Genomic DNA, 14,006 nt, shown 5'->3' with positions numbered 1-14,006 from the left:
TGCAGTGTTCCACGGGGACATGTCCTCCAAGGTTGGGTGCATGCACCCCTCACACCCCACGCACTCGGGACGGGGAGTCTACTGGGGGTGCATTTCCCCATGCACCCTTTTTGGGGAGTCTTGGGGAGACTCAAGGGGGTGCGTTTCCTTAGTGTGGGGACGAGACTCTCCAAAAGGGGTGTGTCTGGTCGTCCCATCTCAAAAGGGGTGCTTTGAGATTGATGGTCCCGATGACTTTATACAACAAATGGATGTAGAGGACCAATCATTGAGATTGAGTCCTTGATGTTGATTTTATTTTCAATGCTCATTATCCATTTTTACTTTTCAGTTTTAACTTTTGAGTTGTGAAACTAGATATTGATGACCTGAGAGTGATTCTTGACTCTTGACTCTTAACTATTTTTGAGTTTGAAACTTTGAGTTATATAAATTTAGTGTTCAAACTTCAATATCTAGTATATAGTATATAGTAATATACTAGTATGTTTTGCTTTCAATTTAGATTCTAGAATGATGAATGATGAATTTAATTTTTAAATCAATGTAGATTGTAGAATGATGAATGGTGAACGATATGGATCGATGTATTTGAATATTTCATTATTGAATCTCATGGTATGGATGAATAATGAGTATGATATATGAATGATGTATGTATCAAAATTAATGATGAGGATGGATCAATGTATGTCATTATTTAATTCAATTATGAATTTAAATTTTATGTGTGGATCAAATTTCAATTTTCAATGTATTGGTATTGGTATTACTATTAGTCTTTTAATATGTATGCTTTCATTATTGAACAATGAATATGAATCTGAAGTATATATATATATATATATATATATATATATATATAACTAAAAATTATATACCCTGACGTCCCCCCACACCCCTAAAATTTCCCTAAAATTTGAGGGTACTCCCACACATCCCCCCTGTGGGTCTCCTCGCACTCGTGTCTCCCCGCACCAGAGTCTTGGTGGAACATTGGTTAAATGTTAAATTTTACGAACTGTTACGCCTACACATCTCCCCCTATACTAGTCTGTAGAGCGTGTCACAGCACAATAAGAACTTTATGTTATGTAGAGTTGATAAAGTAGTGAATTAATAAACTGACTTAATGTTTAATTAGTCACACATCACTTCATGGTCACATTAGTAGTTTTCCTAACCTAAGATTCTCACCCAAGACTCATGATTATGTATTCACTTTCATTCAGTGAATAATATATCGAGCATCTCTCTTGTCTCTCTACATATTTATGCTATTGCGGATATGGATATTTTGATACAAAATATATAAGCAACTATATATATGTATGTGGTCATTTGTGGACAAAGCCTAGCTCTTATTTTTGTAATGACTAAATCAACTCTTAGAAATTATTTGAAAAAGATACGGAATTAGCATAAAAATAGTCAGAAGTATATGGAAGCATCATTAGGAACTGTTGCCGGCTTTTTATTATTAATTGAGCAGGCATGTAAATGTTAAATGTTTACAAACATTTACGTCTACACATCTCCCCCTATACTATATATTATGTTTTAATTCTTTGACTGAGCTGACATATAAATTAATAAATGTTTATGTTAAATGCAGTGTTCCACGGGGACACATCCTCCAAGGTCGGGTGCATGCACCCCTCACACCCCACGCACCCGGGACGGGGAGTCTACTGGGGGTGCATTTCCCCATGCACCCTTTTTGGGGAGTCTTGGGGAGACTCAAGGGGGTGTGTTTCCCTAGTGTGGGGACGGGACTCTCCAAAAGGGGTGTGTCTAGTCGTCCCATCTCAAAAGGGGTGCTTTGAGATTGATGGTCGCGGCGACTTTATACAACAGATGGATGTAGAGGACCAATCATTGAGATTGAGTCCTTGATGTTGATTTTATTTTCAATGCTCATTATCCATTTTTACCTTTTAGTTTTAACTTTTGAGTTGTGAAACTAGATATTGATGACCTCAAAGTGATTCTTGATTCTTGACTCTTAACTATTTTTGAGTTTGAAACTTTGAGTTATATAAATGTAATGTTCAAACTTCAATATCTAGTATATAGTAATATACTAGTATGTTTTGCTTTCAATTTAGATTCTAGAATGATGAATGATGAATGATGAATTTAATTTTTAAATCAATGTAGATTGTAGAATGATGAATGGTGAATGATATGGATCGATGTATTTGAATATTTCATTATTGAATCTCATGGTATGGTTGAATAATGAGTATGATATATGAATGATGTATGTATCAAAATGAATGATGATGATGGATCAATGTATGTCATTATTTAATTCAATTATGAATTTAAATTTTATGTGTGGATCAAATTTCAATTTTCAATGTATTGGTATCCATATTACTATTAGTCTATTAATATTTATGCTTTCATTATTGAACAATGAATATGAATATGAATTTGAATTATATATATATATATATATAATTAAAAATTATATACCCTGACGTACCCCCACACCCCCGAAATTTCCCTAAAATTTGAGGGTACTCCCACACGTCCCCCCTGTGGGTCTTCCCGCACCCGCGCCTCCCGGCACTAGAGTCTTGGTGGAACATTGGTTAAATGTTAAATTTTACAAACATTTATGCCTACACATCTCCCCCTATACTGGTCTGTAGAGCGCGTCATGGCGCAATAAGAACTTTATGTTATGTAGAGTTGATAAAATAGTGAATTAATAAACTGACTTAATGTTTAATTAGTCACACATCACTTCATGGTCGCATTAGTAGTTTTCCTAACCTAAGATTCTCACCCAAGACTCATGATTATGTATTCACTTTCATTCAGTGAATAACATATCGAGCATCTCTCTTGTCTCTCTACATATTTATGCTATTGCGGATATGGATATTTTGATACAAAATATATAAGCAACTATATATATGTATGTGGTCATTTGTGGACAAAGCCTAGCTCTTATTTTTCTAATGACTGAATCAACTCTTAGAAATTATTTGAAAATGATATAGAATTAGCATAAAAACAGTCAGAAGTATATGGAAGCATCATTAGGAACTGTTGCCGGCCCTTGTTGAAACTTTCACGAGCTTCTGGTCAATTATCTTGAGCTGAGCAAGCAAGACTTCCTTTTCCACCCACACTGAAATAATTACAAAACAAATATGAAGTAAAACTGAGGTACAGTCCATTCATGTATAAGAAGCAGAGGGATTACCGTTACTTAAATCATAGCCCCTTTGACCTTAAATTCATCCCTGTGGGTGACACTTCAATGTTTATAGCGATTTCGGGTTAAGCAGAATGTGAGACTCCAGATTTATCTAATGTCTCAATGCCCAATTTTTATTCTTCTCATTTTCCAGGGTCTTGGGATCACATTGTAGCAGCTAAGTTTAATTGTCTTAATTCTTTGTTAACTTCTATTTTTGATTTTAACAGTGATTTTAAACTCTTGTTCATGTCCTATAACAGTCAAGGGTTTGATGGGAAAGTTGGATGATCACTTTGATTTTTTATGTAATATCTTTTCATCTCCATAAAAGGGTAGAGAAATTGACATGGCAGGCAAATATAGTAAAATGTTTATGCATATAAACTTTTTATTTCAAAAATTGTTTTAATTTCAATCATTGTACTAATCAGATCAGAAAATTTGACATTTGTTGATTTTAAATGGTATCAGGGACCCTATTTAGTTTCATTGGTGTTCTGCTTGTAGTGCAACCAGAGGCCTTATTCTCAGGTAACTCCTTACTTCATGGGGGAACAACGTTTTCTTTATGTATAAAGATTTTCATGTAGGGGTTTGATGAATTTAAAGGAAAGGTAATGGAAAGAATGTGAATGGAACATATGAACAAGAAAGAACATGCTGAATTGTAAAGTGGATATCGGTATTAAGGAATAGTTTCAAACAGATAAGTAAATCAGATTTGTGTTAGCAGGGCTTATTGGTTTTCAGTCTAAGGGTGTTACATCCAGGGGATTTATATTGGATTGAAAGAATTGGAGCCTTGTGCATTTGTAGGCTTGAAAAATAGAGCTGCTCTTAGGAGACAGTGAAATGAAACTGAGCATTAGCATTGCAGTTATGTCTTCTTTTTATTATTTCTTGGCTCAAGGCACGGGAGTCCATTTCTGAATGCACAACACAATACTGAAGGAGCACTGACTTCTAAGAACTGACCAAGTAAATCAGCTAGACTATGGCTTTTTTTGTGAATTTACCAGACCCAATGTCACGGACAGGAACGGGTATGATAATGTTTTATTTGTGAAAGGATGTAACATGTTAGTTAATGTTGAAATGGTTTCCTGTGTAAGAAAGAATATCTCTCCATCTTACAATCAAGATTATTTGCATGATAAAGTAGAATTAGGTTTTGAGAACTAATTGTTTAATTGCTAGCAAATATTTTAAGTCATAACATTAAATCTAATTCCTTATAATCCAAGTCACATAACACAAGGACATGGGACATTGAAATATGAGCATTTGACATGGACAAAATGACCCTGGATGTTGAAATTTGATTGCAAGATTGAATTTCTAATCATGATATTTACTTGTGAATGTATTATTGTTCCTTTAGCCTTTCTTTATTCTTCATCAAGCAATTATATATTAACAATTTAACCATCATAGTGCACAAGAGACAAGAGACCAGAAATTAGGCCTGTGGCCCGCGCAAAACCCACAAGGGTAAAACCCAGCAATCCTTTCCTTAAAGAGATCCTTCAACAAGACATCAAAACATAGACAATACTGACCAATCAAGATGGCTTCCACAAGTGCTAAGCTCTTCTTCACAATGTCTTCCAACAAGATCACAAACGAGAGGCTGATCCTCTCACCATACGACATAGATCAAGGCTCGGATCTCTGCACTTCTGAGGCTCAGAATTCGGATAGGATGCAGATCTGAGATATCTCAGAATTCAGACAAGATCACAGGCCTGTGGAAGCTTCAGAGCTTGGCCTGGTTGCAGGCCTGTAACATCTTGGAACTTGGACCAAATATAGATCTCAGATCACAGAGACAGAGCTCGGTATACTCCTCCAGAACTCGGCCTAATAACCAGACCTTGAATGGCTATCAAACTTGTACAAAGGCAGACTTTCGGACCTCTTCCACAGGAGCAGCAGAGCTCAGAACTTTTTCTTCAGTAGCCACAGAACTCAGACTAGTACTCAGACTAGTACAGACCTTAAGCAAGAGAGAGGAAACTTCTTTAGCCCCCGATATCTTCCTTAGAGACCTTTGCATAAGAGAACAGATGTGTCTTACTTGTGTGATCAAATTGCTTGGTAAGGAGGACGAATGGAGCTCTTTATCTAGCCTTCATGGGATCCGAATGGATGACTTTCTAGGGCAAGCCAACTTGACCAGCTAGAAGGGCCGACTTAGCACTTGTTGAGCCACTTGTAATTAAATAAAATAATATTTTTCTTCTTTACAAAAATACATTTTTGACCAAATCAAAAGCATCAAGAACATGCTAGAAACAATAATGATAATAATTTTATTTTTCTCAAGTACAGTAAATAATTTTACGTTGAGAAGTTATTTAAGGTGTTGAAGGAAATGTAACTAGGTTCGGTCTTCATAAATGTACTTTTGATATTTGTATTTATTCAAGAAAAGAAATATTATTTTTATATTATTTGTCAATGAATTTTTTGCTCATTGAAGTAGGTTAAGCACATGGTTAAGTGCTTCTAGGAAGTCAAAAGCTCAATGTATTTATGTAAGACCCTTAGAGGGCATGTTACACTATGTATAAGGTCAAAGGAATACCTCCAAGACAAGTGCAAGTCCTCTCCATGCAGCAACATCTTCCAAAATATGCAAAATGATGAAAGTAATGAAGATATGGTCAAGTCGGCCTAATGTTGGCCTAGAGGAGGGACAGTCCTCTATATATAGAGGCTGTCCACTCCCTCATAAAGTTAATGAAGCAAGCTCTGAAATCAGCAAAGAGATAAGTCGAGAAAAGGAAGGAGAAGCAAGTCTAAAGGGTCCCCAAAAGTGCAGCGAAGGAAGGAGGAAGCTCAGCGAAGGTAGAGGATTGTTTCTAGGGCTAGAGACAGTTGCACGTGCGAAGAGAAGGAGGACAGATTGTGGGTACAACAGCAGTAGTATCACAATTCAAGTTTTGTTGGTGTTTGGGCTAGTTACTAGGCCTACAAGGCCTCTCAAGTCAAGTGAAGAAGTCCCTCTCTCTATCGAAGATAAAAAGATCCTTATTCTCCAAGGGAACCATCCACATGTGGGAAAATTAGGGCTGTTGTACAGTCACTTCAGTGTGAAGACATATCTCAAGAAGTATCTCGTTGAATCAAGAGAAGGGTGTCTCCTTAAGTAGAGAACATCTCTAAGAGAAGAAGAAACATATCTCATCAAGAAGCTCACATAAGCAAGGTCTATCTCTAGACAAGCAGCAAAGAAGGAGGACGAAGTGCTGGGGAGAAAAGTGCCGGAAGAAGGAAGTCTATGTGCCAGGGAACATAGTGCAGAAAATAGGAAGGACTTGACTTGTGCTTGGAGGACATCCTAGTCAAGGGTCTAGGGTTTGGCATTAGTCAATAAGAAGCTTCAAGAAGAGAAAATTACCGAAGGGTTTTCCTCTCTAAGAGAGAGAGGTTTTAGCCCTGGTAGAGCCAACATTTGTGTTCTTGTCTTTTCGATTTTGATAGCAGTTTGATGAAGCACACACTATAATAATAAGAAGAAGATCATGTTAAGATAATTGTAAAAGTGCATCACAAAATTTTATCAAGCAGTGAAGAATCCTAACATACACGAGTGCCCTTCATTCTTCAACATGGTATCAGAGCTAAGGTGACACATCAAGGAAAGGGCATCTCACGAACACTCATCAAGGAAGAACATCTACAAAAGTTGAAGCATCTAGCGAAGAAGTATCTATCACATCAAGGACAAGAGGGTCTACCATCTATCTTTCATCAAGAAAGACTACAAAGCAAGAAGAAGAGCCTTACACAAATACACCTACAAGAAGAACAAATCAAAGAAGGACCTATATCAAGCTACAAGTCATCAAGCAAGTTCACTTGGAGAAAGCAACTTGAATAACATCAAGATATAAGGAAGGCAAGCCATCAAGTCTTCAAGGAGAAAGCAAGTCTACTACATCTCAAAATCTATCAAGTAAGTATATGTCCCCTTTTGAATATACATCAATGTCTTTTTGCAAGGAAAGCAACAAATTGGTAGGTACCAGTAACTTTATTGCATGGAAGAAGAGGACTGATTTACTTCTAAAGGAGAATGAACTTCTAGAACACATCAAAGGGAATGTTACTATTCCTGCTAAGGAACAAACTCAAGCCTTAGCCAAGTATAATAAGGATGAGACAAGAGCTCAAAGGATTCTAATAGAATCCATCAAAGACTCTCTCATTCCTTATGTCTCCAAACTTGAAACATCAAAAGAAATCTATGATAAACTAGTAGAGCTATTCTCGGTAAGCACAGCTGGAGAAGTGATATCTCTTCGAAATGAGTTGTATAAGATGAAGATATCAAAGGAAGGAATAGCTTCCTACTTCATGAAGATCTCTAAGATGAGGGATCAACTTCAAGAGCTAGGGGAAGTCATGTCTGACAGAGAAATGACAACCGTAGTACTCAATGCTCTACCTGAGGATTGGGGCAACTTCACATCAAGCATATATGCCAAGAAGGAAGCCACCCCACTAAGTGAAATGTGGTCTCTATGCAAGATAGAGGAAACAAGACTTAAAGCAAAGGAAGATGTGGGATCAAAGGAGCAAGCATTTGTCACCATGGCCAAGAGAAAGGGAAAATTTGGCAAATTTGGTCCACGAAGAACAAATAACAAAGATATGTCCAAAATCCAATGCTATGGATGCCAAGAATATGGACATTACAAAAGGAATTGTCCTAAACTAAAGAAGGACAACAACAACAAAAGAAAAAGGGAAGAAGCTTATGTGAGTCAAGAAATGAAAGAAGAAGACAAGAAGCAAAAGAAGGAAGATCCTCCGGATCTCTACTATGACTAAGTCTTCTTCTTTACTTAAAGTCTTCTTTCAAAGTTTTGAGTAGGATAGGAGCATGTAGGAATAGAATAAAATTGCATGACTAGAAACATGTAGAATCTAGAAGCATGAAGTACATAGAGTTCTAAATACTCATGTAGAAAGAGCATTTATAAATGAGAACAAAATGCATGGTTAGAAATATCTTCTAGAATATAGGAGCATGGTAGATATAGCTCAAGATATTCATGTAGAAGGAGCATACCTAGAATAGGACCTCATCCACAATGAAAGAAAATTGATCATGATTAAGAATCTTAGAAGACCTCCATCATCAAAAGGAAAGAAACATTTGCAGGGTAAGGGTCTTCAAGATCCTATGATGGAATCTTCAAAAGAAGATTCATAAACAAAAGCATATGTCTCATTGGGAATCCCATTCATGGGATTTAAGAAAAGGATGATATGCAGGCAAGCTAAGATGAAGCAAGAAGGGCCACACCAAGGACAACCAAATGAAGCTAAGATGATCAAAGGAGAATCAAGATGAGGTATGTATGCATCAAAGTTTAGTCATGTTATTATATGTATATTATTGAGTCATGGGAATAGTTCTATGACATGATCAAGTATGAAAGAATCTCTTTCACCAATGACATGCTCGAAGGCAGCACTGCAATACAATGAAGGTGTTGTCACACAGATTGTCACGACAACGCTCAGACCGGGGGCTGTCACCCTGATCCCCGATCTCTCCGTTTAAGCCTGTCTCCCGCGGCTAAGGGGGGTAGACCCTATAGGAAAATGGATGACCAACTGTGAATCAGTTGGGTTGGGAGACACGAAGGACAACCAGCACTAAAATGATTTTATTAAGTTAATAGACCAGTGCCTTATGGAGTTAATGATTAAACGATTGCTTATCGAAAGCTGCAGGAATATGAACTTTATAATTCCATGATTAACAATCACTTATAAGCGATGTAAGATTTTCCACAAATGCACAACGCCTTAACGATGATCCAGCAATTAAACTTCAAGAAAAATTAAATGCTTTAAAAGATCATAAAATTTAAATGCTGGCCGCCACCACTTTCACATAGCCAACTTATAAATAAACATTAAATGCACTTAGCTATAGAAAAATATCACAAAAAAGACAACAAAATAATTTTTATTATTATTATTTTTTTTGTTAAACTTTTTCAATTATTATTATTATTTTTTTTTAAATTAAATTAAATTATTTATTTATTTATTTTTTTAAATAAAACTAAACTGAAATATAAATCTAAATTAAAAATAACCCAAAACTGCCTTTTTTATATTTTTTATGTTTTTATATTTTATGAATTTTTTATTTTTTATTTTTATTTTTTAAAGTAAAAACAGAACAAAGCTAGACCTAAAAGAAAATGAAACTCAAATTTATTATAAACCTAAGTTAAACAAAAGAAAATTGATTTATTATTATTATTATTATTATTATTTTAGATGGAGGAGGAATCACCTGTTGCAGAGTTTTGTGAACCCAACGTTTCGGACTACGAAGTGAGTCCATCATCAGGGGATGTGGCAATAGATAATCTTTAAAATTAATGATGTATCACAGAGCTATGATTATTGATATATATAAGAGGTTTATTAAGGAGTGCAGTGAGAAATTAGGTCGGCTTATTTTTCTTTTTCTTTTTTTTTAAATTCATTTGTTTTTTATTCATTTTTATTATTATTATATATATATTTTTGTTATTATTATTATTTTTATTATTTATTTAATATTGATATTATTATTGTTATTATTATAATTATTATTAATTTTTACTTATTATTAATTAATTTATTAATTTGTTATTATTATTATTATTATTTATTTTGTTATTATTTATTCACTATATTTATTTATTTATTTTTTATAATAATATCATTTTATTATTATTTTTATTAGAATATTATTTATTTATTTTATTATTATTATTATTATTATTAGTTTATTATTTTTGATAATTTAATTATATAAAGTTAAATATTTAATTTTACTTACTTTATTCATGTGTTTAAACTAATTATTGAATTATTAGTTTATTTATTTGTTTTAATTTATTATTATGCATTTATTTGTTATTATCATAAAATTATTGTTTGTTTATTAAATATTATTATTATTATTAATTTTTACTTATTATTAATTAATTAATTAATTTGTTATTATTATTATTATTATTATTATTATTTATTTTGTTATTATTTATTCACTATATTTATTTATTTATTTTTATAATAATATCATTTTATTATTATTTTTATTAGAATATTATTTATTTATCTTATTATTTATTATTATTATTATTATTATTATTATTAGCTTATTATTTTTGATGGTCTGTCGGTAGTCTCTCTCCTTCGTAAGTATCAACCATGGTTAAGCCCTCCGAGTTTCTAGCACTGGACCCAGACGTTGAGGACATACTTTCCATGTGGGGCAAAGAAATCAACTCTCAGAATGTGGACTATTATTTTGGATCTGTAGATATCCCCTGTCTGGCGTCTGCTTCTCAGTCGGAGATCCCTCAGGTTTTTACCCAAGACAAGGTGCCGGACAGAGAGATCCAGCTTGAAGGTTTTGCGACCGACCCTTCTCAACAAGCGAAAGAGACAGATCTGAGAGGGGTGAACGCGGCATCTAAGCCCTCGGAGCCAAAGGGTCTTCCTCTGAAACCTCGGTTTACAAACCCTAAGGGGCTCGAAGAAATCTCCCAGCTAGGGTTTCCAGCGGATTTTGAGCATTCTAGTTTTCCAGGTGCCCCAGGTTCGATCACGAGGGTTTCCCTCTCTCGAGATTCACAAGGCCTACCCGAGATTCAGCCAAGCGACCAAGGCATCTCCATAGCTGACGGGCCGGCAGAAAATGAAGGTCTGGGGGCAGATACATTGTTCGCTGGGAATGTCAACTTGGATCTTTCAGGACAGATCCCGTCCCTGTGGGAACCAGATACCCTCTTGGGCTCAGCTCAAATAACATCAGACAATATCGAGGATTGTGAAGGTAGAAGACCGGAGGGGGAAAGCTCAAGGCCAAGAGGTGCGACAAGGAAGCAGAAAAGGCCTATTGGAACACAGGTAATAGCGGAGAATCTGGTGCTAGGGATGGAGGTATCGATGAGAGAAGCTCTTGCGGTGGCTGACTGCACTTTGGTAGGCAGAGTCAGAGGTAAGCCATATTCTTCTGCTTTTCTTCAAGAATGGGGCGAAAGAAGTTTCACACCAGAAAGATCCGTAAATTTCGAAGCACAGGTATTAGCAAAAGGATGGTTCAAATACAAATTTGATGACAGAGAAACGGCGGATTGGGTTCTGCAACGCTTATGGCATATTGATAACATCCCCGTTCTTTTCAAAAAATGGTCTCCTTTGTTTGATGCTATTAAGGAACGCACAGATACATTTCCAGTCTGGGTGCGTGCTCCGGGTCTTCCCTCCCTTCTATGGACTGAGGAAGTTTTCAGAACAATCGGTAACCGGTTGGGGGAATACATGACAGCGGACATGTCCTTCTTAACAACAAACAATTTGGCAACCGCGCGCATCCTTGTAATGCTCAAACCAAGTGGGGGTTTGGCACAAAAGGTAAACCTACAATTTGATGAATATGTCTATGAACAGATATTAGACTATGAATACCTCCCCTTTAGATGCCATTGGTGCCATGAGCACGGCCATTTAGCTAAAGATTGCCCCCATAAGAGAAGAAGGAGACATTTCCGTAGGACTCCTGCTCACAGAGCAAATGCACAATCCGTTGATCAGACAAGGATGGAGCAGGACATGCCGGAACCACAAGAACAAACGAATATGGAGGCAGAGGAGATCGAGAAAGAACCATCGAATGCAAGCGCACAGCCTACAGATTTGGAAGCAGAAACTGGCACAGACCAGGCCGCAGTGGATGGGGCCGTCGAGGTAACAGCAAAAGACCCGGAAGCAGTGAAAGGCTCGGTCGAAGAAACACCTCTAACTCAATCCGACGATCCGGAGAAGGGTAAGTGCTCGGGGACTCCCTCCTCTTTTTTTCCTCCTGAGCCTTCAATTGTAAATTACAATATTGCTTCACTGTCTTATCTTGAGCAAGAAAAAAATATAGCTGAAAACAAGGGCGACCCATTATCAGAGCCGAATGTGGAAACCTTAACTGAAACATTGCCCCTCCTGGATATAAACTGTGAAGCCAAGTGGCCTCCTCTCCCTCTTCCTGTAACTCGGACCCCTTGTCCATACAATCTGAGATCTCAGGGTGGGAACCAAGTGATTCAGGGGTCTTTAGGTGGGCTGGGCTTAATTCCTCCTCAAACAAAATCCAAAAACAAACGAGGGCGGAAATCTGATCTTTTCAAGGCAAAACTCAAAGCAAAGTTGGATGTTGCAGATGGCAAACAATTCTCCATCCAGGGGGTTCTTAGAGCAGCCCATACCCCTGAGGGAGTTATCAAATGATCTTAACATCCTGGAACTGCAGAGGTTTGGCCAGTAAACCCAAAAAACTGGCCCTGAAAGAATGGATTTTCAACTCAAAAGCAGATGTTATCCTTCTGCAAGAAACCCTAGGGAAGGCCACTGAGATTGAAATTATGCTTAAGGCCCTTCTTCCAGGGTGGACCTTCAGTGCTATGGATGCCTTTGGACACTCGGGGGGATTAGCAATTGGGTACAAAGATGGGAGAGTTAAAGTTCTCAATAACTGGGGGATGAAGAACGTTATGGGAATGGAGATATTATCCCCTGATTTCCATTTCCCTATCACCATAATAAATATCTATGGGCCTTGTCAAGGCAGGGAATCTTTCTGGGATACCTTGATGACAACATCAGTTTTGAAAGCTCCAGTGATGATTCTGGGTGGGGACCTAAATTTCTCTTTAGGTCGTGCTGAAGCTTGGGGACCCTCGGCGAGAGAAGATCCTCTTACAGATTTTTTCCATAATCTCATCTCAGAGAATAACTTTGTTGATCCTCTCCCGATTAAGCTAAAGCCTACTTGGCGGAATCGAAGAGTTGGTGCAGACAGGATTGCTAAGAGGCTAGATCGCTTCCTGCTTTCAGATCCGCTTTCTGCTAAAGTTCCCCTAATCAGGCAGTGGGTTGATGAAATTGGGAACTCAGACCACTTCCCAATCTTTCTAGATCTATCTTCTCCTCCACACAAGCCCCCCGCCCCTTACAAATTCAATCCTGCTTGGCTGCAAGATCCTTCTCTCAGTGATTTGTTTAAAAAAACTTGGATCCATCCAGATCACAATGCAGGAGCGGAGAAAAGCTTTTTGTTCATGGAGAATTTAAAAAGAATGAAATCTGCAACAATCTCTTGGGCAAGGGATAGAAAACTGAAACAAAATGAGGAACTAATTTGTATAAGGGAAGACCTGAAGAATTTGGAGAGTTTGGATTCAGATGGATACTCATCTCAAGAATCCAAGGATAGAATTCTTCTTTTGGAGCAGCGGCAAACCAGAATACTTCTGGAAAGGGAAGAAGAATGGAGAATAAAGAGTAGGGCAGTTTGGCTTAAGTCTGGGGATGAAAACACCAAATTCTTTCATAATTTTGCAAAAGGAAGAAAATCAATAAATACAATTTGGAGCCTTAAAAACGAAGAAGGAAGAGATGTCAAGTCTTTTTCTGATCTCTCAGGACTAGGGAAACGACATTTTCATAATTTATTTTCTGAACAGAGAGAAGCTACTATTGCAGAAGTCCTCAAAACTGTGCAATGTTTCCCCAGATTCATTGAGGAAGAAGAATCTGAAGAACTTTCAACTTCGGTCACTAAGGCGGAGACTGAAGCAGCCATGAAGCTTTTAGGCAAAGACAAAAGCCCAGGCCCTGATGGCTGGACTATTGAATTCTTTCTTCACTTCTTTGACCTAATTGGAGACGAGATAACCGAAGTTGTAGAGGAGTCCAGATTGAAAGGAGATAT

General features: G+C 36.9%; 1 protein-coding gene across 1 annotated transcript in view; it reads left to right on the top strand.

Moving 5' to 3' along the window:
• Positions 1–14,006, top strand: part of LOC149227656 (uncharacterized) — a 453,281-nt gene that overhangs the window by 154,528 nt on the left and 284,747 nt on the right. The window contains exon 4 of the mRNA XM_089375544.1: positions 3,689–3,748. Coding sequence (XP_089231670.1) covers positions 3,689–3,748 — 60 coding nt within the window. The remainder of the gene's footprint in view (positions 1–3,688; positions 3,749–14,006) is intronic.

This window comes from Pinus tabuliformis, chromosome J, assembly GCF_031772625.1.
Source record: "Pinus tabuliformis cultivar Carrire ecotype Pingquan chromosome J, CPIR1, whole genome shotgun sequence".
In the NCBI taxonomy this organism is placed as follows: Eukaryota; Viridiplantae; Streptophyta; class Pinopsida; order Pinales; family Pinaceae; genus Pinus; species Pinus tabuliformis.
The sequence above is the reverse complement of the archived record's forward strand: the minus strand, read 5'-3'. Positions and strand labels throughout refer to the sequence as shown.